Below are 24340 nucleotides of genomic sequence, written 5' to 3'. Positions count from 1 at the left end.
CTGTGTTTTGTTCCTAGAGACTGCCCCCCTGTTCAATTTTAGACACCAACACAGATTTTTGTTTTCAAAAATTTGCTTTAATCAGTTGGAAAAAGATTCAGAGGTTTCTGTAAAGGAAAAAGGAATCTTTGAAAAATCCAGCCCAAGCCAAAACATCCCAAAATTACACATGTTCAAAAATAAAAAGAGAAAGAAAAGAGGAATTAGAGCAAAGGAGAAAAGGAGAGAGGGTGGGGAAGGGATTATGAGAAGGCTAGAGACTAAGGGTGGGAAAGAAGGGGGGGAGAGAGAGAGAAATGGGGAAGGGAGAAAGACAATTGGACAATCTTTCAAAACTTTAAACAAAATTGAAACAATGTGAAGGAAGAAAAGTGGAAATGGGGTGGTGCATTTTCTGAGTTTACCTGTAAAGAACTGAGGACAGAGGGAGAAAAATAAATAAATCAATTTAAAAAAAACTGAGCATGACAACTCCAGAACACAATAGAAAAGGAGGAGATTGAAAGGATCATCTTGCGTGTTGATTCAATTCCTCTGTGGTTCCTTCTTACTGCCTTGATTTGATTCTCTTTACGTCGCCACATCCACAATGAGGTGCAATTTACAAAGAAGTCTTTTGCATTCTCTGCACAGGAAAAAGTCACTGAAACTGGTAGGAAACACGCCAAGGCAGGCTTTGCTTTGCTCTTCCCCCTCAGGCTGGTTTTTTGATCGGCTGGAGAGGTGGCATCTCTCTTTCTCCCTCTCATGCTCTTTTGGAGCCAGGCCGTAGCTCGGAAGAGGAAAAAACTGAGACAGCGTTAGTTTTTGAGGAGCACAATGGAGAACACAAAATGCGCACACAAAACAACCTGGATTTTTCATCTTCAGAGAAAACCATCTGTTAAACTCATCATTATAAAAGTAGAAAAGCACAGATATTTTTTTTCCTCTTAGAAAACAAAGAGTTTTCCTAGCATTATTTACAACTTGTAGCTTCTGTACAAAATCATCATTCCACATATTTACACAAGGGAACCGTTAGTTCTCATGTACCGCTGACTTCTCAAGTGTTTTCCCAGGTGGAATCTAGATGAAATTACGCCTCTGTAAAGATACTCGTGTGGTTTTAGAAAAATCTGGACAAAGGGATCCCCTGTAGCTTAGGGAGAAATCATTCTAGCTTCCTGAACACTCTTGTGAGGGTGAAAGGACGGCAACACAAGGAGACAGCAGTTAATTCCGCATCTCCCAGTGATTCACTTAGAGATCCCTGTTTCTTTCCCCAACCCTTTATCTCAGCCATTTCTGACCAATGAGTGATGGGTGGGGTCTTGCAGCTATGGTCTCTCATGCATCTTGACACGAGGGGAAGAAAAAAACAGATGATCATAAACTGATGCTCACGTATTCCCCAGCACCTCCCTACCCCACTGCTGGCAAAAAACACAATCGTTAGACTGAACTCTCTGCTCTTCTCCGTTCCTGGTGGTCTCTGACGCCATCCGATGTCCTTGGATCTTACCCCTCTTCACTCCGTGTGCGGTGTGGACAGCGGGAGAGGCGCAGCACAGCTAGGTTCCGGCATGCCCACAGCAGCCAACTGAATCTGGTTTTATATATGTATAAATATATATACATATGTACATAGGTTAAAAACGGGGCAGGGCGGGGAAGTGGGCCTTATACTTTCAGAAATTGGCCAGGACCGCCAAGCTCTGCTTGCAGTCAATCTTGGTGGCGTCGGGACTAGTATACACAAGGGACAGAGCTGCGAGGAAGGCTTGGCACTCCTCCTCGCTCTCGAAGGCCAGCTCTGACACAACGTAGGAGACTGGAAGCACCGGGCGGAAACTGAGGGAGATAAAAAGAGACACTGGTGAATGGGAAAAGGCAGCAGATGAAATCCAGGCTAAGACGACAAGCAGAATCCTGCCCCTAAGTATGCAATTAGTTACCGTTAGCTACCCTGGCAACGTGAAGAAACTGCACTTGAGAGCATTTCGTATTTAAGCTCCTAGCCCTCGTGGTTGTTTTTAAGGAGAGTTTGAAAAGAAGGGGTCCATGTGGGATGGGCTTTCTTTCAATGTGCTGCTTAATTTGTGAAGAGGAGACAGAGGTTCAGCTGGCGTGAAGTTGAGTGTGTGTACAGAATTACGAAGATATGCAATAACTGAGGCATTCTATCCTTGCTCAGAAGCACATTCAGGAGGCCTGCAGGTTATAGCAAGTCCTAAGCTATGAATGACAAACAAAAACTAAACCTACCCCTACACCCCAATGCAATGGTAATAAACATACAGAGAGGCAACTAGCTACACCCAAGGCAGGGAGGAAAGAGTCATCCAGACTGTACTGGGTAAATAAATAGCAAGTTAGTGATGAAGCGCCCACACATCCTGAAAATGCAGAATAGTCAGGACTGGCATTGGGCAGGTATCGGCTCTCCTCCAAGTGGAAGGAAAAGCTTAGGAAAATGTACACAGCTGTGCCTGTGGAGCAAGTGGGAGAAGAAACCCACTTCAGAGAACTCTCCTACAACAAAGTAGAATTGACTTTATATTGTACCATAAGGGTGACACTGCAGAAAGAGATCTTGGGAAACGGGGCAGGAAAGAGTATGCTATGACAAAACATACTAACTTGCTGTTCTAAGGAATCCTATTAGTCGTTCACAACCTTGCACATAATTAAAATTTGCTCCTTCAATTCCCTAAAAATATATGTAAGGACAAAGCAACTGCTCTACCCTCAAGTGCTGCACTGCATTCTTGCCCTCTTAGCATCTTTTACTAGGCACGGTCACCTTGCAAGTCCTCCATTTATTTTTGCTTCCTATCTTTTGGGTAAAGGTAAAGGTACCCCTGACTGTTAGGTCCAGTCGCGGACGACTCTTGAGGTTGCAGCACTCCTCTCGCTCTATAGGCCGAGGGAGCCGGCGTTTGTCCACAGACAGCTTCCGGGTCATGTGGCCAGCAGGACTAAGCTGCTTCTGGCGAACCAGAGCAGCACACAGAAACGCCGTTTAATTTCCCGCCGGAGCGGTACCTATTTATCTACTGGCACTTTGACGTGCTTTCGAACTGCTAGGTTGGCAGGAGAAGGGACTGAACAATGGGCGCTCACCCCGTAGCGGGGATTTGAACCACCAACCTTCTGATTGGCAAGCCCTAGGCTCAGTGGTTTAGACCACAGCGCCACTTCTGGACTAATGGGCAGTTACCACTGCCACTAATTACCACAGTGCTTTGTAAGCTTTTGGACCTGACAACCATTTAATTAATTCCCTGTAGACAGAGACCCCCCTGGCACTTTAAAGGCTTGTGGTGTAAACTGAAGGAGCATGCAAAGCGTATGTGAACACAGATACCACCCATCTATGCAAGCCCCTTTTTCAGTGCAATGCACACTCGGATTTTCTTTCCTATCAGGATGCAATAAGCCTGCATCCCACTCAAAGCAACAGTGTGTAGATTGTTGGCATCCATGCTCAGATGCACATCCAAGTAAGGACCAGAGTTTCCAGTTCCAACAAATGATAGCTATGCAAGCGGCTGCCTTCTTGTGCAGCTCTCTTTATCTGAACCAGGGCAGGCACTATTCCTTACCCTGCCTCCAACCCTCTTCAAGTATGGGATGAAGCAGCAGCAACAAAATTAAATCTCACAGGTTTGCTCCTGTAATTATTATTTCTTTCCCATACACCAATTTTGTTTTTTGTCTGGGGCAACGGCTATTTATTGCTTCTTGTGCCCAAATAAAATCTGAATGCTGTATTTCCAGAATCAAGTAAAAATAAGACGAGTACTTCCTTCAGCTGTTAAGTTTATGTTTCTTAAGTGAATCCAAACAGCCCTGGTGGGTCCTCAACCTGGTCCCAGTTTCACAGCCAAACTGCTATTTAAAACCCAAGGGATCAATAGTGGCGTAAGCCATCTTCCTACTTACCTGTGAAGGACATGGCCCTCTAAGCTACAGTTGCAGAAACACAACCCCCTTTTACCCGCCTCTAGCTACAGGGGACTTAAGTCTCCCTCTTTGCTCCACAAGGGAGTTGGGGCAGAGGGGAGAGGCAGGAGAAGGGTGCAAGTGTGAGTCATCTTCCCAGCCCTAACCCCAGGAGTGTCTGGTTTGACTTCACATACGTTTTGATCATGGCTTTGAGGGCCGTTTTCCTCTCTCGCTCAGCAAACTTGTCAATGAGGTAGCCGGACATGCAGGGTGCCTGGCGGTACAGGCAGAAGAAGCGGTGGTAATTGGACAGGGCCCAGGCAGCCCGCAAGGCGAGCGCATGTGCCACACAGGGGTCCGCTTTCATCTCTTTCGTCAAATACGCCAGCTCTGTAGTGATGTCTGGAGGGAAGAAAACAGAGTCATCAAGACTCATTCTCATGCTATAACCTTCCCCGCCCCCATGTGCTTGCTCTCAAATGCCCATTATCTTTTTTTTTTTTTAATATTTCATTAAGGATTTTCTTGTTTTACAGAGGTAAGTGCATTTATGCCTACATTTAAGCTTGCTTGGCTTGGCACAGTCTATTAACACAGTTGGTCAAGAATTTAAGCTCTTCTTTCTCTATAGCCTGGAGCCTTTATCTACTTTACAGTCTTTTGAAAGCAGGTTTAGCAATATGCTTGACATCCTTCTAGGACTGGCATAGAACACTAGCCTTTGCAGGGGCAGGCTGTGGGAAAGAGAGGCGCGGGGGCTGGGAATTCTTTATGGGTCTCACACTACAGTCCAATGTGTAGTGACTGCATCTTCTGCCTACAGGCATAGTGGCTACAAGGACACAAATGCCACGGGCAAAATGCCACAAAAAAGGGTTCCCCAAGTGCCAGAGAAACTCGGCAGACTAGCCTTGAACTACCAGAGACTCCTGCATCCCCTTCCCTTCAAGAAAAATGTGCTAAACAGCAAAGCACAGGAATTGGTTTTCTAATTGCAATTAACAAGTAACATGGGCAGCCTCACCACAAAACTGCTGCAGGGTCAATTCAGATTACGCTATGACCATACAGGTCTTCCTCTCCACCCATGCACACCTCCCTTCCCCAGCCCCAGCACTCACCCCCTGAGTTTTTTGTGAAAATGTAATAGAGGATGCGGTAAGCAGTGAATTCTCCAACATTCCCAGGGAGGTTCTCCGCATAGAGTGACTTCAGCTGTGTCTGGCACTGGTTGAACTCCTCATGGTCACCCTAGAGAAGATACTCCCATTATTATGGAACTGTTTCAAGTTGCCACACACCCCTCCCGCTCCTAGAGCCAGATACAAACTTGGCAGTCGTGTGCTCCCTTCACCAAGCCAGAAAGGCTCTGTGCCTTCCCTGAATTAGCACCGGCCTCCTCCAGTGTAATGTGTGAATGGACCCTTAATCCTCACAGGTTCTCATCTGGCTAGTGTAAGAGAGAGAAACTCTTTGTGCCACAAGGGCTACCTGCGTTGGGAACTCTGACACACCTGCACCTCCCTCCCTCAAGTTCTGCATGCAGCAAGTTCTAAATATAATTCAGTTTACTAATATTTTATGAAACAAACTGGGAAACAATCAGTATGTGATAGGTGAAGGAGATAGGAAAAAGGCAGAGGATAGACCAGGGGTTATAATGTTTTGGGGATCTTGGGCACACCTGCAAACTGGAGACTGCCATGGGCACCCCACCTGCACAACATTTCTCCTCTCCCCAGCTGTAAACCCCCACCTGCCCCCTGACCCACAATTCTATGTGAAAAAGGCTTCTATTGGCTCACTAAGGCTTCTTTCAAACCTGATTCTGGGGTGAGGGAGCAGAGGATAGGACCCTGTGGGGGCCAGAGAAGGTCTCTGAGGATACATGTGTAATCATGAGCACCAAGCTGGCAACACATTAACTAGGAGAACAAGGCACCTATGTCCTTCCCCAAGGCATCTTCTTGTTTTTAAATAGGTGCAAGAAACTACAGGCAGATTTATAAAGTTCTCCACGGTTACAAAGTGACATACACTGATTTTTTTTCCTTACTAAAATGCAAAAGGAAAAGCAGGGATTCTCCAGTTTGAGAATACCTTGGTGCATCTGACAAAGGGTGGTAGCCACTATAGCTCTTCTTTACTGAGAAGGGCAAGCAACACATTTCCTGGGACATGGTTTGAAGAAATGCCATGAAGCCATCTTGTTGAAGCTAATTAGTTCTGGGTTGGGCGATTGCTTTGACCTAAAGGTTATGTACATGGTTCTCCCACCTTTTTCCCTCATAGCAACCATGTGAGGTAGGCTAAGCTACAAGACGGTGGTTGGCCCAAGATAACCCAGTGAGCTTCATGACCAAGGAAGGATCTGAACCTGGATCTCCCCCGTTCTAGCTGTGACATCCCATTGGCTCTTACCTTCTCCAGTGCTATCCTGGCATGGGTTTCATAGACCTCCACAGTGAATTCTGTACGAATTCCCTGAACCTAAGCAGGGCAAGAGAGAGGGTTAGCAAGCAGTTATAGGACAGTAAGTATTTATATATTCATTAATGGCTGAATTCCTTTCTGTTTTCCCACAGTGAAAGGAAGGTTTGGAATATACGCGGATAAATGAAGTGCAGGCTGCTTCTGAAGCTATCAAATTTAGGAGACACGTTGCAGCCTCCTGCAATGGGTGGAGAGACTTCGTTGGCCATACATAAAATGCTCTCCTAACACCGCCCCTTGGCAAATAGAAGTTTCTACAAGGCATTGATGCCAACCTGATCGTCCCTTCCTTGTTCTTGCTTGATTTACGGATACGGGCAGTAACCAAATCAGAAGCATAAAAGTGTTCAGATAACTCAAATGAAGCAAGCCAGCTCGAAAGCCCAGTTATTTTAAAACAACTCGAAAGATAATATAGATCATCTGTGCCACAAGCAGCAGAAGACCAAGGTGTACCAAACCCTACATTAAAAATAGCCTTTAAACCTGCTGCATCGTATGAAACTTGCATTTTAAAAAACTTTTCTAAAAGCTTTTATCTTGTGTTACAGTACCTCCTGCTGACAACTCTAATACGGCTCCCCCAAATAATTTATCTCCTTCGCTCCCTGCCCCCAAAAGTAACCATCAACCCAAGTTAGAACTTTGAAAGCTACAAAAGCTACATTTAAAAAAAAAATTGGACCTTTTTGGACTAGCTTTACTGTACTGTTGATGCCACCTGCTCCTGTGGAAGCTCTAGAGGTGACGCAAGGCCCTTTGGTGAAAGCAGCTCCCACATGATTATAGAAAGCGGCAGGCCTGTGTCACCTCGGGGGGCTTCCAGAGTGGCATTCGGAGTTTACCTTGGCTGTTCACATAGCTTCAAACAGGTGTTTCCTTTCTTAGTACTTAATAACGAGAAAACAGCCTATGGCAGAAGGCTAACATGAATAAATTGCTATTAGCTGTTGCTCCACCTATGTCAGAGCTGCTCAACCCATAAAGTAACACAGCAGTTCACAAAGGGCACATGTCTTAAAAGCCATAGGAACACAAAAAGTTGCCTAATTTAAGTGTTCCTTACACAAGTAAAGGTACGGCCAAGTACAGAACCAGGGAAACACTCATAAACATTGAACTGCAGAAATACAGCTTGTCTTGCACAGAATTGGGTTGACCTCTGTGACTTGCATAAATTGCACACTTCCAAGGCCCAAGCAACAGTCCAGCTATTTGCAGAAAGCTGCTCTTTCCACCTCTGGTTTCTGATAATTTCACTAAAAATTTCATTGCCAGCACTTCCAGATCTAGTTTTATAAAAAAGAGAAGCAGAATCTCAGGACACCAAACTGTATTCGGTACCAGGTTTCATGCTTGCACCAAAAAAACCCCCCACAAAAAACCTACAAATACACATGTACTAATCAGGAGACATGGCACCCGTTATGGAGAATTCAAATGCATCAATTCCCTTGCCAAAATAACTGGTAATTACAAGTTCTGTTGGCAAGAAGCAAGTCAATAGATGAAGACCTCTTGTAGAGACAAGCCTATTACAGTCATGGCAAAACCCTCCACCCTCACCAACTCTTGCCATTCAGTGCCTCAGGAAAGCTTACAGTGAGATCTTGCCGTATGGATTTCATCTGTTCACAAGCATATGCATAATCTTGCTTCTCTTTCCAGTGAGATTTCACCATGGTCAATGATTTTTTAAGCACCTAGGAGAAAAATAAAATAAAAGGTTAAGTTAAAGAGACTTCTGCCAAGCTTTAGCTGACAAAGCTGCTCAGCCTTGGAGAAACACCTTTGGAATAGGAGCGGGTAGGATGCTGAGTGGTGGCTGAGTGAGAAAGCAATGGCTATTGCTAGCAAGGCTGCAGCACCTGGCACCACTGAGTTTTAATACAGGGTTCCCCCCATTCCCAGGCCAGCATGCTTCTTCCAAGCCTAATTTTAGGAATTAGGCACCAGGAAAAGCTTCTGCAGGCACAACAGCTGCCCCTTATCTTTCTATCAGTGGCCGTTGCCCATAAGCGAACACAGAAAGGTAGTATGTCCAGGTGGAACAGCAGGAAGGCACAAGGTAAGTTCTTGGAGAAGACTCCACTGCCTAGGGTTACTCACAGACACAGGCCGGACAGTAGAGGGGTCCGGTGCACAAGTGAGACGCAGGTAATGTTTGGTGATCTCCTGGCAGGTGCCCACAATTTTCAGTTCGTTCCAGTCGAGTCCATCAGAGCCAGTGCTGTCTAGGCTATTGATCTGCAAAATGAGGGGCTCCAGGCGCAGTTTTTTGAAAAGGCTCGCATGCTGGAAGCGGGCTGCCCGCCGCTCCTTCTTGAACTCTTTCTCAGGATCTTCATAGTCCATGGTGTTGCGCTTCCGGTTGCGCTTGGAAGGGCCCTGATCATGCCTGCAGAGACCAAAATGAAAGGGTCACCCCTGAGGAAGGAAATGCTATTCATGGGAAATACCCAGGTCCTCTGTGGATCAGACAGAACATAGCAACCCCTCACAGCTGCTCCTGCTCTCATGGTCTTTCACTCACTAATCTAAAAACCACATGCAAGAAGTCAATGGATATGTTGAACTTTGGTTTTCCACCCAGCCAACCTACCTTTTCCCCCGCTGAGCTCTCATCCGGCCTCGTTCCATGTGGCCTCCGCGACCCCGGTTCTTCTGGGTGTTCCTGCGGCCACCCAAGCGACACTCAGTGCCTGAATAGGAACTGTCTGAATCAGAATCACTATTTTGAGAGAGGGAGAAGGAAAGTTAAAGTGTTTCATCTCTTAACTCTATGCAAGACAAGGTCCTAAATTGTAATCAGCTTCACGTTACACCTGCCCCACTAGCTCTTGCGAACCTTAAGGCTGTTTGTACAATCATAAAATAACCTGGTTTACAAATTAGCCCAGCTAATTTTCCTTTTAAATTTTCTAGCTCTTACACCGAATACAATTCTGTTGATGTTCAGTATATGCCACTTAACCAACACACCCCTTAATGACCTGGTGCAAGCTAAGAAGAGTTTGGATTTGATATCCCGTTTTATCACTACCCGAAGGAGTCTCAAAGCGGCTAACATTCTCGTTTCCCTTCCTTCCCCACAACACTCTGTGAGGTGAGTGGGGCTGAGAGACTTCAGAGAAGTGTGACTAGCCCAAGGTCACCCAGCAGCTGCATGTGGAGGAGCGGAGATGCGAACCCGGTTCCCCAGATTGCAAGACTACTGCTCTTAACCACTACACCACACTGGCTCTCTAGGGAGAGCCCAAGAAACAGTCTCTGTTCCCATTTTGCTTCTTTTACTTACCTCCGTCGGAAGTGGCGGCTGGGAGACCGTGACGAGGAACGTGACCTGGAACGTGAATCAACACTTGAGGATGAACTGTTATCCTTCATGAAGACATTGCGGTTTCCGAACTTGGTGGGAAAGCCATTTCCGCGAGTCCGACCAGCCCCCGTTCCCCCTCCACCTCCTCCACGCTGTGGCTGAGAGTTGCCACCACCACTTCGCTGCTGTTGCTGCACCTGCTGTTGCTGCTGCTGGGAAAGGCTGGACTGCATGGAGTTCCGTGGTGAGTGGAGAGAAGACACCTCCCAGCGCTGCTGTTTCTTCTTGGGACTTTCAGCCATGCTGTCTCGGCCCAAGCTGCAGAGAAAGCATGGGACTGATAAGTGCTCTGGATGCAATCAAGTATTTACCCACATGCACCTTTCAAGGAAAATCTGCCATGAAAAACCATGGCCCCCAACATGCCTCTCTCCAAACGCCCTGGATCTCACTCAGAATAGCAGGGACAGCAAAACTAACAACAACTAAGATCAGTGCTCCCAAGTCTGAAATCAGAAATCTTATGTAACACGCCTGGCCTTGCAGCTACTTACCCTGGAAGTGGCTCTCTGCTCCAGTCAATTGTATAGGCAGTGCCATCTTGCAGCCTGGCTTGTAGAACTTCCTTGAGCAGCTTCTCAGTGCGGTCCTTGTCCTCTTCCGACTCGCAGGCAGTGAAGCAGCGTTGGACGTACTCCTTCATGTCTGGTGGCCAGTCTTCTGGCTTCCCCGTTGAAGAACTGCAAGGAAAATTTTATTTATATTTCAAGGTTCCAGTAACATATTCTCAGTCATGCTAAGCCCTTTATTTAGGCCTTCAGTACACTTTGAAGGCTTTTGCCATGTTTAAGTAGGAAGCAGAGAAAAAGCAAAAGTTTTGGGAAAAACCATCTTATTTATTATATACCTTCAGACTACGTCTAACTGTGTTAGGCTGGCAAACATAGCAGCAAACAGCATTCAGAAACAAGAAACCCCTCACCAAGACTCATGCCACTCTTCAGGGTATGGCCTCTCTGAAGCGTTACCAACACGGTCCAAAGTTTTTATGAAAGAGACTAATCTATATTGCATGGTAATTTCTTCTGAGCCAAACTCGTTTTGAAATTCACTGAACTTAGCTCTTTCAACACTATCTTACCAACAGTTTCAAGGCCACATCTTCCTATGAATGCATCAGCTGGAGATGGACCAACCTCCAGAAAGAAATGAATGTTTTAGAGGCTTCGGCAATGAAGCACAAAAAGCCTTTGAGCAATCTTCTCATTTAGTACTGAAAGGTGCTAGCTAGCTGCAAAGAACACCTGGCTACAGAGCATGCCTGGAGTGCTTCTCAATGAGGAAGGAGGGAGTGGCAGCTAGAACTTAGTTGGGGCTCTCAAAACAGAAGTAGGCTCAATGAGGGGCAGGGCATGGGGAGAAAGTACAGCAAGCCAGAATGAGAGGCCTAGTGGGCTGCATTCAGGCTGCGGACCAGAGATTCCCATCTTTGCACGTACACCTCTGTGCTGTGAGAACTTTAGGGATTTGAGAGTGAGACACTATAGTAAAAGTCCAAGAGCAGCGATGGCCAAGCAAAAGGCAGCACTGCTCCCAGGCTTACCTCCTAGCATAATGGCATCCTAGTTGGTGAAATGGGGACCAGATATGACCATGATGTGGAAATCACTGGTATATTTAATAATCTGGGCTGGATTGAAGTGAACAGATACAAAGTAAGTAAGGTGCTTCATTTCTACAGGCTGAACATCAGCTGCTGTTCTGAATTGGAAACCTTGGGTTACAAGAAACTCAGCAGGGCACAATCTTAATTATAGTGGCAGGAAGGATTTTTGCTCCCAGAAACCCTACACTGAAACCAAGCAACCAGGTGCTTTCCAGCCTCTTCCTAGAACTAGAAGGCTAGAAACGTGTTAGCCGCCCTGAGCCCGGCCTTGGCTGAGGAGGGCGGGGTATAAATAAAAATTATTATTATTATTAAACGTACAAAAATGAAAATGAAGTATTCCCAGGAATATGGAACAATCACTGACACTACCCCCCCCCCAGAAAGCAGAGCCACAGGCAAGGGGATTTCTGCAACCTAGAGATTTGCTTGCCACCATCCCAGTTTCCTTCCCCTTACTAGAAGTGTGAGAGCCTACCACCCGAACATAAATAATGAAAAACTGAGGAACTTATGCACACCTGTGATTGTGGCGTTTCTCAGAATTCTGCTGGGAACCAAAGTTGCTGTGTTGTTGTTGTTGTTGTTGCTGCTGCTGCTCTGAGGAGTTGAAGTTCTGATTTGTTACCACAAAGGGGCGTTTTGGTAAGTTGAATTTCAGACCACCAGACCCAGGTGCTTCTGTTGGGAAAGAGAGGGGTTTTGTGGTGATTCTTTTTTGGAATTTGGGTTTCAGCCTCCTCCAGGCACAGACTTAAAATGCCATAGGGGAGACTCTTATTAGTTACTGTGGCCACAGACAGTAAGTGGTACCATTCGTCTCTGTAAAACTAGAGAGAAACAGCAGTTCCTTTGAGTGAAAGCACAGCAATAAAGGAGTATTTTAACTATTTGGAAATGCAGTAAGCACTCCCAACTAGTCAGGACTGGGTGCTAGGTCTTTTATAAGAAAAAAGAAATCTCCTTCCCATTGAAATCAGTGAGACAAGAGTAAAGACAGAGCTAACTTATTGCATCAAACACCTAAGTGCAACTATCTCAATGTTGATCCAATGAGCTTTTTGGGTTACTGGGAAGCGCTTCAACTTGCCCAAGGGGGTTCCCTATCTTGCTGATTCTCCCCTCTAAGCTCCCTCATGTCACTAACCATGCCGGTCTAGAAGGCTCCCAACTCTAAAGAGCAGCTTTTTGGAGGATTCAAGGGGCTGCAGTAGGAAATCCACACTGCACGTGAACCAGTGTGCTGTAGTGGTTAAGAAAGTGTTGGAATAAGACAGGAGACAGCCTAGATTCAAATCCCTATGAAGATCACTGGGTGACCTTGGGCCAGTCACCGTCTTTCAGCCTAACCTATCTCACAGGGTTGCTTTGAGGGGGGAAAACAGGAAGAGGGAGAACCATTTTCATCACTCTCAGCTCCTTGAAGGAAAGGTGGTATGTGGTATATGCATGCACGCAGAAAAGAAGCTGTTTGTGTTTCTCAAGAGTCCAAGCCCATATATTAAAACTTTACTAAAATGGTATCAACAGTTCACAATTCCTGGCTGGATTCAGTGGCTTCTAGTACCATTTCAAGCAATTGACAAGGCTTGACTTTCTTAGCTTTTGTTAGGCTTTTCCATAAGGGGCACCCACCACCCAGCAAAGAGGAGGAGGTCAGCACCCACATGTCTGCAGCATCCTCTCTTCCCTCAACCTATGATGTGAGTCTGGTGATACGTGTTTTTCCCCCCTCTAGCGCAGGGGTTGCCATGAACACTCTAAAAGATGTGGACCAGAACTTCTGTCGCCCCACTTAGTGGAGCCAGGGGTCTGGGATGGTGGAAGCAGCCTTCCAAAGCATCTGCAGGGCACCATGTTTGCTGCTGCTGCTACTGCCCTGGCCCTTAGAAACTCACGTTTCATGCGGTTCCACAGCTGGTGTCCTTTCTTGGGCTTGGCGGCATCCTGGTAGGAATGCTGCTGCTGGTTGTACTGGTTTGAAGACTGGTTTTGCTGGCAGTGCGGCCCTCCAGGAGGCCCCCCCTGTTGCTGCTGCCCCCCAGAGCCCATGGGATGGTTGCTATGTTGTGAAGGATGGCTGGGATGTTGCATAGGGGACTGCGGGGGATTGGGGACTTGCATCTGTTGCTGTTGGCCTGGGTAGGACATCCCTCCATCTTCCATACCTGGGACTGGAGGCTGAGAGAAAAAGGAAGGCGATTGGCACCATCACCATCTCTGGAAGCCACATTCATGGACAGTAAACATTAAGTGTGCAAGGCCTCAAATCAGGCAGGAGTCAAATACACCATGGCTTCACACTTCTGCCTGAAAACCTAGAACCCCGGCCTCCCTTTTTCCATCCCCTCTCAGAACTGGGAAGGAAAGTCAGAATCTGTTTTGAGCCCCTGGCTGCGCAGATATGTTTCTATGTGCTTTATTTCTTTTGCATCACACTCCGGTCATTAACTACCATCACCGCAAACTTCTGAAGCAAGAATTTGAAACGCCAAAAAACCCAAGTCATACTGTCAAACTGCACAGCACAATACAGAGCTGGCCTTGCCCACATCCATGGTAGCATCACACCCAAAAGAATTTGGCTGAGTCAGACAAGTTTGGCTAGACATATGGGAAGGCAAAGAATTAAAGCTCATTTCCTCCTGCTGCCTTTAATACAGGCAACACCCTCTTTTCCAGAGAAGCTGTTTACTATTGGCAGTGAAAGAACAGATCATCCAACAGCCTTTCTGTAATCCACCAAGCCCTCGTCAGCTAAAATAGCTCTTTACATTAAGAGATAAGACAGTATTTGGAGAAATTACTTAGAAATTAAATTTTTATCTGTCCTTTCTAGTGTTGCCTGGCTTATAAAAAAAAATGCAAGTTTTTCTGGCAAGATTTTGTAAATTTTGTTTAATAAAATGTTCTGTAAAATCAATTTTTGACATCTAATTGCAAGTGTAAAAAATTAAATAGAGTTTAGGTATCCATTACCTGGTTCATGTTTCCCTGATGCTGTCCAGGAACTGGTGGTTGCTGGGATGCTGTGGAAGAGTAAGAACCTGGAACACCATATTGTCCAGGAGAGCCATACCCAGGGTAGACATTCTGTGGGAGGGCAAACCATGGAATCATATCAGAAGAGACATATTCAACATAAGAAGGTACTTCACATGCAATATAAAAGTTGGCCACTTCCCCATGCCTTCTATACGGCAGTTCATAGTGGTGGCCATAATCTCACTTGACTGAACAGAGGGCTTTTTTTCTTGCCCTGCCTTTCCTGCCCTCCAGAACCAAAGGGTTTCACTCAACAAGCTTTCTATCCATGTTGACATCCAAAGACCTCTTTGCTTCGATATTGCTTTGAACCGCAGAAATAAACAGCTCCAGCAGCAAGTTATGCTTCTGTGGCACACCTTCTCCGCAGTTTGCTTTGCAATTACCCTGTTGATTTGGTACAGGATGGAGGGAGGGCATAGGTGAAGCCCAACTGATGTGGTGGGAACTGCCTTCCCTTCCTGCCCCCCCACCATTTCGAAATTCTAGGATCCTTGCTGAAGATGTCTCTCAATTAAAGAAATGGAGTTACGATGAGCAGGCGTTCTGGGAGGGAGCTTAGGAGGCTGGCCAGCTGCTGTTACTTACCATAGGGTAATAGTAATTATAGGGGTAGAGGTAGTTGTACTGCTGGTACCACTGGTAGTATTGCTGCTGTTGCTGTTGCTGTTGTTGCTGCTGCAAGGATTCTCCTTGTTGGGCTGCATACTATAGAAGAAAAGAGCAAAAATATATATCATAAAAGGATGCTCGCGAATTTGTTTGACCTTGTTGAAATAGGAGCTAGGCTAGCTGTCCAATCACTCCAGGATCTTACTACTTTAGTTTCAGAATGACAGATTTGGTTGTGTGTCTGTCTGTCTGTTCAGTAATACAATCATGCTACCCAGGCATCCAAAGTCCCAGTAATGCAGACACCAAATCTGTCGCAGAAAGCTGAGGCTCCTGGCCTAGTCTACATCCTCCCCAAATCAAGAAGAATCTGTTCTTCACACTATGGAAGACATGCCAACAAAACGCTCGTAGCATTCATGTTCATTTCCATGCAGTTACTGTATGCTTTAGGCTATGGAGCCTTGGCCAAAGCCTCCCCTTTGGCTTCTGAGCAGAGTTCCAGCTAGCAAGTTAAGATTACATTTCCAAAGGTTTGTCAAAAGCAGACTTGCACACTATGAAAACTGGCAAAGAATTGTGCAACCTCTTGGATGACTCCAAGATGCCTTTCCAGGCAGCTGAAGAAATATTAAACCTTCTTACCTGTGCATTAGCCTGTCCATTGGTGGCACCTTTGTTATTGCCAGAGGCAGCAGCAGCACTGGCCTTACTAATGCTAGCTAGTGCTTGACGGGCCTTCTCCCATTCGGGGTTCTCATGCATGGGGCCTTCCATTCCATTCTCTCTGCTGCTCCCGTTGCCCAGATTGTACTGCGGAGCCCTACAAGGTGACATATTGGGATGAAAGATTAGTGAATTCCAGGCTCAGTTATTACACAGCCTATTATTATTATTAAAACATTTAATTGAGCAGTGTTTTCAGTTTCTGTTTGCCATTCCTTGATCATTCTTCTGAATTTACAGGACTGAACGCTCAAGGCGACCCAGTGAGCCAGTATCATTTGAACCCAGATCCAAATCCTCTCAATATTCACAGCTAGAGAGTCTCACATAAGTAAATTGTACTAGGTTCATGTCACCTTATAAGCTATTCCTTTCCAGCTAAAACATCTGAAACCATTCAATTGATCAGCATCCAGAAGGTGTGACCAGGATGCTCATGGCACACTGCCACCCATCAGAAGCGTCAACACTGAAGTTTAAGGCCTTCTAAATCCGGGATGGGGGAACCTGTGGCACTCCATTTGTTGTCAAACTCCCAATTCCCACCAGCCCCAGCCAGCATAGCCAATAGTTAAGGATGACAGTAGTTGTGGCCCATATATGGAGGCTAAAAAGGCTCCCCCTTTGTGTTCAAAACTCTCACTAATTTAGACCAAGGCTGACTTACAAGGTAAAGGTACCCCTGCCCGTCCGGGCCAGTCGTGTACGACTCTAGGGTTGTGCGCTCATCTCACTTAAGAGGCCAGGAGCCAGCGCTGTCCGAAGACACTTCCGGGTCACGTGGCCAGCGTGACGAAGCTGCTCTGGCAAGCCAGCACCAGCGCAGCACACAGAAACGCCATTTACCTCCCGCTATAAAGCGGTACCTATTTATCTACTTGCACTTAGGGGTGCTTTTGAACTGCTAGGTGGGCAGGAGCTGGGACCGAAAGACGGGAGCTCACCCCGCCGCGGGGATTCGAACCGCTGACCATGCGATCGGCAAGTCCTAGGCAATGAGGTTTTACCCACAGCGACACCCGCGTCCCACGGCTGACTTAAGCCTCTTCAAATCAACGGCAGCTAAAGGGCCCTGGCAACAGAAGGCACCACATGCAGCCAGGTAGCTGACTCACAAGGCCAAGAGAGGCCCTTTGTGACATCAGACCAGTTCAAGGACTGATAACTGAAGCAGCAAATGCAGAAAAAACGGACACCGGAGGACAGCTGTTTCCTCTGCTTCCTCCCTTCTGAAAGCCTTGTGCTCCCGCTCCCCCCCGGATTTGAGACAATTTATATCCTAATCTGAACCAGGATTACTTGTAAATAATCACTATGCAAGATCAGGCAAAGTCTTTGTTTTGTTTATTTTCAGGACAACTCTCAACCTTGAAATGAGCTCCATAAAAGCTACTAGCCTGCAATCTCATATTTCTATGTTGACCATTTGTAGCCTACGCACAAGCACACCAGGTTTTGTGTCCTTCTACTTGGTTCCCTTGAGACCACTCTTGCTCCCCAAAGTAAGGCTGGGCATTTGATCAGTCCAAAAAGATCCGGGTGAACTGATTGGTGAAGTATTTGCAAAAAATGGGCATATATTTTTTAAACATTAACTGTATTAGAACAAAAAAACCCTTAAGTTGTCCATAAAGTTGGCATATATACTAATTACAGAAACAAATTAGTTAATAGGTTATTGTTCCACAATAAGTGTGAACAAGTTTCTAGACTCTAGACCTCTCTCACACAGGAGCTTGACAGAGCAGACAGCCAATCACACAAAGTAGGCAGACTAGTCTCTGCTACAAACAAGTTGAAATTACTGGTGATCCAAGGGTGCTACCTTTGCCAGTGATGACTACGTTCCTGTTTGAAGATGGCTACACTTATGGCAGATTAAAGCCTCACTCCCAGGCTTTGCTAATAGGTGACACAATAATAAAATGTGATTCCTACATAGTGCCAACTTAGGCTTTATCTGACTGTGATCAAATAATTAGTTGCCAACAGACAACAACCAACTATTCGACTGGTAATCCTAGCAACTAGGCAAGTTGCTGTGAAGCTTGCCTTAACCATGTTGTTTTTTTCTGCTCAAAACCACCACTAGATCTTTATTCATTTAGAAAGCGGGTGGCTAACCTATGGTCTTCCAGATGTTACTGAACTTCAACTCCTATCAGTCTAAACCAGCATGACCAATAGTAAGAGACAATGGAAGCTGTAGTCCAGCAACAGTTTGGGAGACAAGCTTTGTCTCCAAAGTAGAATAAAATAAGCCAGCTTTTCTGCTGTTGGTTTGTTTGATTTGTTTGTTTGTTTGCATTTGACTTTCAATCAGTTCTAAATTTGTTAGATGCTCTGAAGGCCCACAGGCACAAAAAGTAGTCTAGAAATACTTTAAAAAAAACATTCATTTAGTACAGGAATTTATATGCTGCTCTATAACCAAGTTCTCAAGACTAGTTACAATGCCGATTAAAAGGAAAGAAAACACAAACAACTCAAGAACAGAACTTGTCCCAAAAACGTAAAGAACCTTACTTAATGAAAATGATAACAAAGCTTTTTTTTTTATTGCCCCAGGGACAATTTTCTGCAGAGGAAATGCAACACTCACCCACATTTGATGACTAATGGAAAAGCAGAGGCCTGAAAAAGGTAAGTACTATACATTTGACACTCTGGTCTCACTTTCCTTCCTCCTGAATGTCCTGTTATAGTCAACTCTGCAAGACCAGCAGACTTGTGAAATCATTGCCATTATGATGTCACAAGGTGAAATTATGATCTCAGTGACCAAAGTCTCAAAAACATGTTTAGTTTGGCATGTGTCCTCAATACAACTCTACTGCTGTTATAGCTGGCCACTGGTCCTATCTCTTAAGACATCCACATTTCCCCTATGAGATGATAGCAGGCAGTTACCATAAAATCTGTCAAAACATCTATGCTAGATGCATCTCTTCTGCACTGGCTAGCCAACAAATTTGGTACACAGTTTGGTACACTGATCTCAGTTTGCTCCTCCACCTGATGCTTGAACCTATAATACAGGCTTACACTGAACCAGACCACTGGCCCATCAAGCTCAGTGCTAACTAGCAGTGGCACTCAGAGGTATCCAGCAGGGGTCTTCCCTAGTGCTCCTGAGATGGGGGCGGGGAGAGAGAGAAGGTAAATTCTTCTCTGGGTTTGAATTTTAGCCACATGGAATTTCAACGTTGGAAACGAACCTATTTCCTTAGACACACTCATCTGGTGAGTTAATATCTTTTAACAGCAACAAATTCCTAGCCCTTTTACGTTATGAGAGATAACAGCTTGTGTTACAGCCTGAAAAAGCTGGCTTATTATTCCAGCCACACAGCAACATTGTTATGAGCACAGAATGAGGAAGCAAATGCAGATCAGGTTACCAGAAGTACAGTGGACAGCCTTCTGCATTTTAAAACCACTCGGCCATCCCGAATGCCTCCTTTAATGACACCCCACCGACCAAGTTAAAATAAACTGCTGCAATCACCATTCCGAGGCACGCTGGTCGCCTAGATTGGCAGCCATCCTTAGGTCCGTGGAACCGACAGCCGAAACCAATCCTTCCCCCGGCGACCTTCTCTTGGAGCGACTGCCCGCCCCCTTTTCTTCTTCTTCTTCTTTTCCACAAGTAGAGGCCAAACAAAGGAAGTTAACTGGGCGAGATGAACATCCCGCTCGAGGCACCGCCGACACCTGGGGACGCCCCTTGGGCACCCTCGACGCCCACTTCTAGGGCGCCCAGCACAGGGCGAGAGGAGGGGGCAGGGAATGAGGCTCCCGAAAAGCCAAAATCCTAAAGAGTGAAAGGTCAGGGATCTCCCTCTGAAGCCCCCTCCCAGTAAGAGGAGCTGTGGTCTGCAGAGGCCGATGCGCCCTCCTTGTCGCCCCAACCCCGGGGTCTAATATCCTGTGTACCCCCGGCTGTTTATAAAAATACTGTGCCCCAAGTTAAGTGTATTTTCTCTCCTACCCCGCCCCACCCAAGTCTCCACCAACGCCACCCTCCTTTCCCTGGCGAAGGAGACCCCCTGCCCTTGTGCCCCCTCCCAACTGGCAGCCCCCCACAAAACTCAGGGGTCCCCCTCCCGGCCTGCCCACCGCAGGCCAACCTCGCTCTCCCGCACTCCGCTCGGCCTCGTCCTGCCTCCCTCAGTCGGCCGCTTCTTCCCTCATCCGGGTCTTGCCCCCTCCCCCCCCTTCCTCTCTCCCCTCAGCCTAACAGGGCGGAGGGAAATATAAAGGGTGGAAGCGGCTCTCTCGGCCTCGCCGCTGCTGTGGTGGCGACGGGAGGCGAAGCGGGGCGGCTTTTCGGGGGGTTTTGTTGTCGTCGTTGTTCTCCTTCCGGCGCCGCAGCGAGAAGCGGGAAGCGCTGCAAGGCCGTTGGGTCTCCGCGCTGGCAAAAAAGCCGGAGAAGGAGCCTCTCGCTTTTCCAAAATGGCGCCCGCCGCCTCCTCCGTCTCCGTCTCCTCCTCCGTCTGCCTTTTCTTCCTTCCGGCGGCCAAGCAGGAAGAGGCGGGGAGGGAGCAAGAGGCGTTCGACGCTTCGTCCTGTCAGTCAAAAGTCTTCTTGCGGCGCTGAGGGGAGGAGGTCTGCGCAAGTCCGGTAGTAGGGAGGCACGGGCACCGGTTCTTGGCTCTGCGCCCCGGGTTCGAATCCCCGCCTCCCCCCCGCAACTGTTGGTAGGTCAAAGTGTGCCAAGTAGGTACTGCCCCTGAGACGACGAATGGGATCAAAATCGAAACATGCAGGATCGCTAATAGACATTAAAATGGTTTTAGAGTCTAGAGGCTATTGGACTTCAACTCCCATCAACCCCATCCAGCATAGCCAATAGTAGGGGATGATGGGAGTTTGAGTCCACATCTGGAGGGCAACAGCTTCCCCCTTCCTGTTTTAGTGCTCTTTGAAGAAAATTCTGATGTTGGGTACGATTGAGGGCACAAGGAGAAGGGGATGACAGAGGACGAGATGGTTGGACAGTGTTATAGAAGCAACCAACATGAATTTGACGAAACTGTGGGAGGCAGTAGAAGACAGGAGTGCCTGGCCTGCTCTGGTCCATGGGGTCACGAAGAGTCGGACACGACTAATCAACTAAACAACAACACACACACACCTCCTTTTATTTTATTATTAGTCCCACTATTGATTTTCCATCTCTACTGCTTCTGTTGGGGCATCTGGGACGCTTCTCAGATCTCTGTCGGCAATTGGCTGAAAGGCACTGTCTGTCATTTGCTTTCACCAACTGGTGGTGGCTAAAAGTGGGACAATGATGCCACAGATTCTATGCCACTGTGGTTCTTATAGAGGTAGGGCAGTGTGTAGACAGACACACAGCCTGAAAGACAGCACTGGTTTGATCCCCGAGATTTTCCATAGGTGCAGGGCAGTGTCACTGTAGCATATGGATTCTAGGCAATAGCATCACTGTGATGAACCATTCGCACTGGAAATAAGACTGGAACATCATACCAGATGCATATGAGGACGTTGATGGTGTGCTTGCTTCTGTTTCTCTACTTACTAGTGCAATTAAAGTCCTTGTCGTTTACTCCTACACAGACTCTGGAAATGGTTAGGTTCCTACTGCGCCATATTTTTAAAGCCTCACTCGCTGGATCATCACCTTGTCATGGTGAGTGGGCTTACACGTTCCTATGACCCTTGTGAGCGAAGCCGTCAGGAATCTCGTACTCGCAGCAGGGTCAACCAAGGCAGTAAGGTCAAGGGGAAGGAGCTAGGCAAAGAATGATCCAAGAAGTCCTCTACGGCAGAACAGGTGGATGATAAGCGGTATGTTACAACGGCTGTGAAGGCGGATGAAGGCTGAAGCATATAAGAATCTACTGGTCATTGTGACTACTCATGCCATCGGAACAGAGCCTTACTGCGAAGACTGTGCGTTGGTCAGCGTGCAATGATCTACACACATAAAACAAATTCACGCACAGGTGTCTTCCAAAAATCCACCCCAAACCATGCTAATGGAAGACAATCTTACTCGGCTACGAGTGATCACCAAAGAAGAAGATTTTTAAAGCACATAACCAAAGAAACCTGAGAATTATAGTCTGTTAAAGGTTTTGGGAACTCTGATGGGTAAACTACAGTTTCCACGATTCTTTGGAGGAAGCCATGTGCTTTAAACACGTTTTAAATGTATGGTGTGAGCACAGCCATAAGTCTCAATAGGACTTGCTACCAGGTTAATGTGCAAAGAATTGCATCCCTATAGCACAGGAATTAGGAACCTTTGGCCCTTCAGAGGTTGGTGAACCACAACTCTCATCAGCTCCAGCAAGCATGGACAATAGTCAGGGATGACGAGAGCTGCACCGTAATTAAAATGTATCTGGTATTCTTTAAATATGCTTCTAGTAAGATGGCATCCATAATAAAACTGAAGCATCATGGCCAATTTGTGTGGTGACAACCTAGTGAGCTAATGCTTGTTTGAGACATTTATGCTCATATATTCATTGATTTTAAAACATATCCCAAACTGCTTATTTGGTCCTATCATTTCATTTCAAGTTAGGTGTCTTTAACCCAGCTAGAATGAAAACTTAGTATAAAAAAACCTTGCAGTTTCACTAAAAGTAGTACTTTTTTCTGGGGGTACGCAGGGGTATGCATACCCCTAAACATTTTATGAATCTTTGTACTTTTGTCCATTTACTGTTTTTATTTTTCCCGATTCAAACTATAAAATAGTGATTTTCTTGAGTCAAAATGAGAGTATCCCTAAACATTTTTTTAGGAAAAAAAGCACTGACTAACAGTAATCTTGGATATAACGGTTCAAGCCTTAGCAACTGCATAGCAACCCTACTGCAGAAATGATATAATTGTATGTGTGTGAAGATGAATGGTCTTTGCTTACACAGGCTGGAAGCCAAGAAGCAAATTTGGGCTAGTGGTTGTGAGGTCTGAAAAATGTGATGCAAGCAATCTGGATAGTGCTAGTTGAATGTACGGGGACTCTGGGCCTATGTGGTAGATGTTTCCATGCTTATGAATATTGAGACAAACCTGGATTTTGGCAAAGGATAGGGCTACTTTTGTAACTTTGTAGATCCTGTGGGATAAGACTTCGTTCTTCATCCTATACAGTATAAACAGGTCTCTCTAAGTGCCAATTAGGCTACACAGTAAAACCCAAAGAGACAGTGCATGTCTGCAACACCTTGTTCTCTAACCTTTTCCTATTCTTCCTTCCCACAAAGATCCCTGGCCAGGATCCTTTGTGTACGTATCACCCCATCCTTGCTATGCGTGGATTAGGGTTAGTCTGTTTAGGATACATAATCCCTTCACTCCAATTTCCATTTCCTATTTCCCAAGCTTTCCCTTAGGTAGAGGACACTGCAGCTGTGTAAAGTTTGGATGGGGAACAATGCTTTTAAACTTATATTTTTATCCTGGCTTTCCCTGCCCAAGAAAGAAAGGTATTCCCCAACTGTAGATTTGGGAATTAGTTCTGAACAGAGATACATAGCATTGCAGTGTTAGAGATTCAGTCCATTGATCTTGTTTGTGGCTGAAGAAACAGCTCAGAGGAAGTGTAGATCAATTACTCATCATACGGCATGCAGAATGCAACAGGGTATCTGAATTGCCAGCATTTTTCTTAGCAAGGCTCCTCTGGCTGTGTGATGGGCAGAACCTCAGTAGGCACATCCTGTATTCTATCCTGGGAAAGGTGAAGTAATAATGAAGATAGTGTGACCTTTTGTGCATGTGCAGAAGATCCCCATGTGTTTGCTGTCTTCATAGGTAGGACGCCCAAGGCCCACCCTTATTCCTATATTTATAACCTACCTTTTCCTTCAAGGAGCTGAAGGTGGCTTGCTTGGTTCTTCCACCCCTCCCCATTTATCATCACAACAACCCTGGGAGGTAGAACAGATGAGTGATTGACTGACCTAAGATCACTCAATGAGCTTCATGCCCACTAACAACATGGGAGCCACTTTGTTTCTGTTCCTTTTTTTTTAACCCCATACATGCACCTTACTAGAGAAGCAAACTGGAAAGGGAGGTCATTAGGTTGACCAGTTGAAAAAGAGAAGGCACCTTGAGCTGTTGTGTAGTAGAACGTGCCCGTCTGCATTCCTTAGTGCAAAAAGTATTGATCAGATGTGTAGAGATCTTTCCTATTCTAATTAATTCAAGAGGGTTCTGGAAGCTTCTCTGTGAGAAACAAGCAGAAGGTTCATGATGTTTGGGGTTATTCCTTCAGAGAAGCTGGCTTAAAGGGGTTCTGTTATCTCTTCTGTCAAGGTCATGCTGACTATAAAAGTAAGGCCAGAAGGAGCCCGGGTCTTACTTTCACTTTCTATCTCTTTTCTTTCTGGTGTGGGGTTCTGTACAAAGTACGCTATAGTGTTAAGGTTTAGACTTATTATAAGTATTTGTAAGTTTAAGTTAGGCCTGCTGCAATTGGATTTCTTATGGACAGTGCCAATCCTGAATGTACAGTGGTACCTCAGGTTACATACACTTCAGGTTACAGACTCTGCTAA

The 24340-nt window shown here is 46.1% G+C and overlaps 1 protein-coding gene and 2 long non-coding RNA genes across 4 annotated transcripts in view; 1 reads left to right on the top strand and 2 right to left on the bottom strand.

Moving 5' to 3' along the window:
• Positions 1-24340, bottom strand: part of LOC308460234 — a 204987-nt gene that overhangs the window by 48991 nt on the left and 131656 nt on the right. The window lies entirely within an intron of this gene.
• Positions 56-19731, bottom strand: LENG8 (leukocyte receptor cluster member 8). Of its 2 annotated transcripts, none has more exons than XM_080976137.1 (15): positions 19300-19731; positions 15711-15888; positions 15042-15161; positions 14388-14501; positions 13307-13589; positions 11930-12089; positions 10297-10482; positions 9722-10060; positions 9026-9154; positions 8533-8821; positions 8025-8126; positions 6352-6420; positions 5052-5181; positions 4125-4332; positions 56-1833 (listed from the first exon to the last, which is right to left on the bottom strand). In XM_080976137.1, the coding sequence occupies exons 1-15, from the start codon at positions 19335-19337 to the stop codon at positions 1671-1673; spliced, it is 2508 nt and encodes an 835-aa protein (XP_080832263.1). In that variant the 5' UTR covers positions 19338-19731; the 3' UTR covers positions 56-1670. The 2 variants fall into 2 exon arrangements, with proteins under 2 accessions (XP_080832263.1, XP_080832262.1); XM_080976136.1 differs by lacking the exon at positions 19300-19731 and adding an exon at positions 18394-18650.
• On the top strand, positions 19871-22574 carry LOC308460240. The gene is made up of 2 exons (XR_013978518.1): positions 19871-20491; positions 21378-22574. It is a non-coding gene; the product is annotated as an uncharacterized lncRNA (long non-coding RNA).

The sequence above is a fragment of the Podarcis pityusensis genome (assembly GCF_964106645.2).
Source record: "Podarcis pityusensis genome assembly, chromosome: 13".
Classification (NCBI taxonomy): Eukaryota; Metazoa; Chordata; class Lepidosauria; order Squamata; family Lacertidae; genus Podarcis; species Podarcis pityusensis.
This window is presented reverse-complemented; position numbering and strand designations above follow the sequence as displayed.

Bases quoted from the DNA above. Each gene is read 5' to 3' on its own strand.
- LENG8 (XM_080976136.1), bottom strand. From the start codon at position 18,449: ATGTATAGTACTTACCTTTTTCAGGCCTCTGCTTTTCCATTAGTCATC. The intron at 8,127-8,532 runs GTGAGTAACCCT...TTTTTCTCCTAG, and splicing joins CTACTGTCCGGCCTGTGTCT to GTGCTTAAAAAATCATTGAC. The intron at 5,182-6,351 runs GTAAGAGCCAAT...TATCTTCTCTAG, and splicing joins CCAGGATAGCACTGGAGAAG to GGTGACCATGAGGAGTTCAA.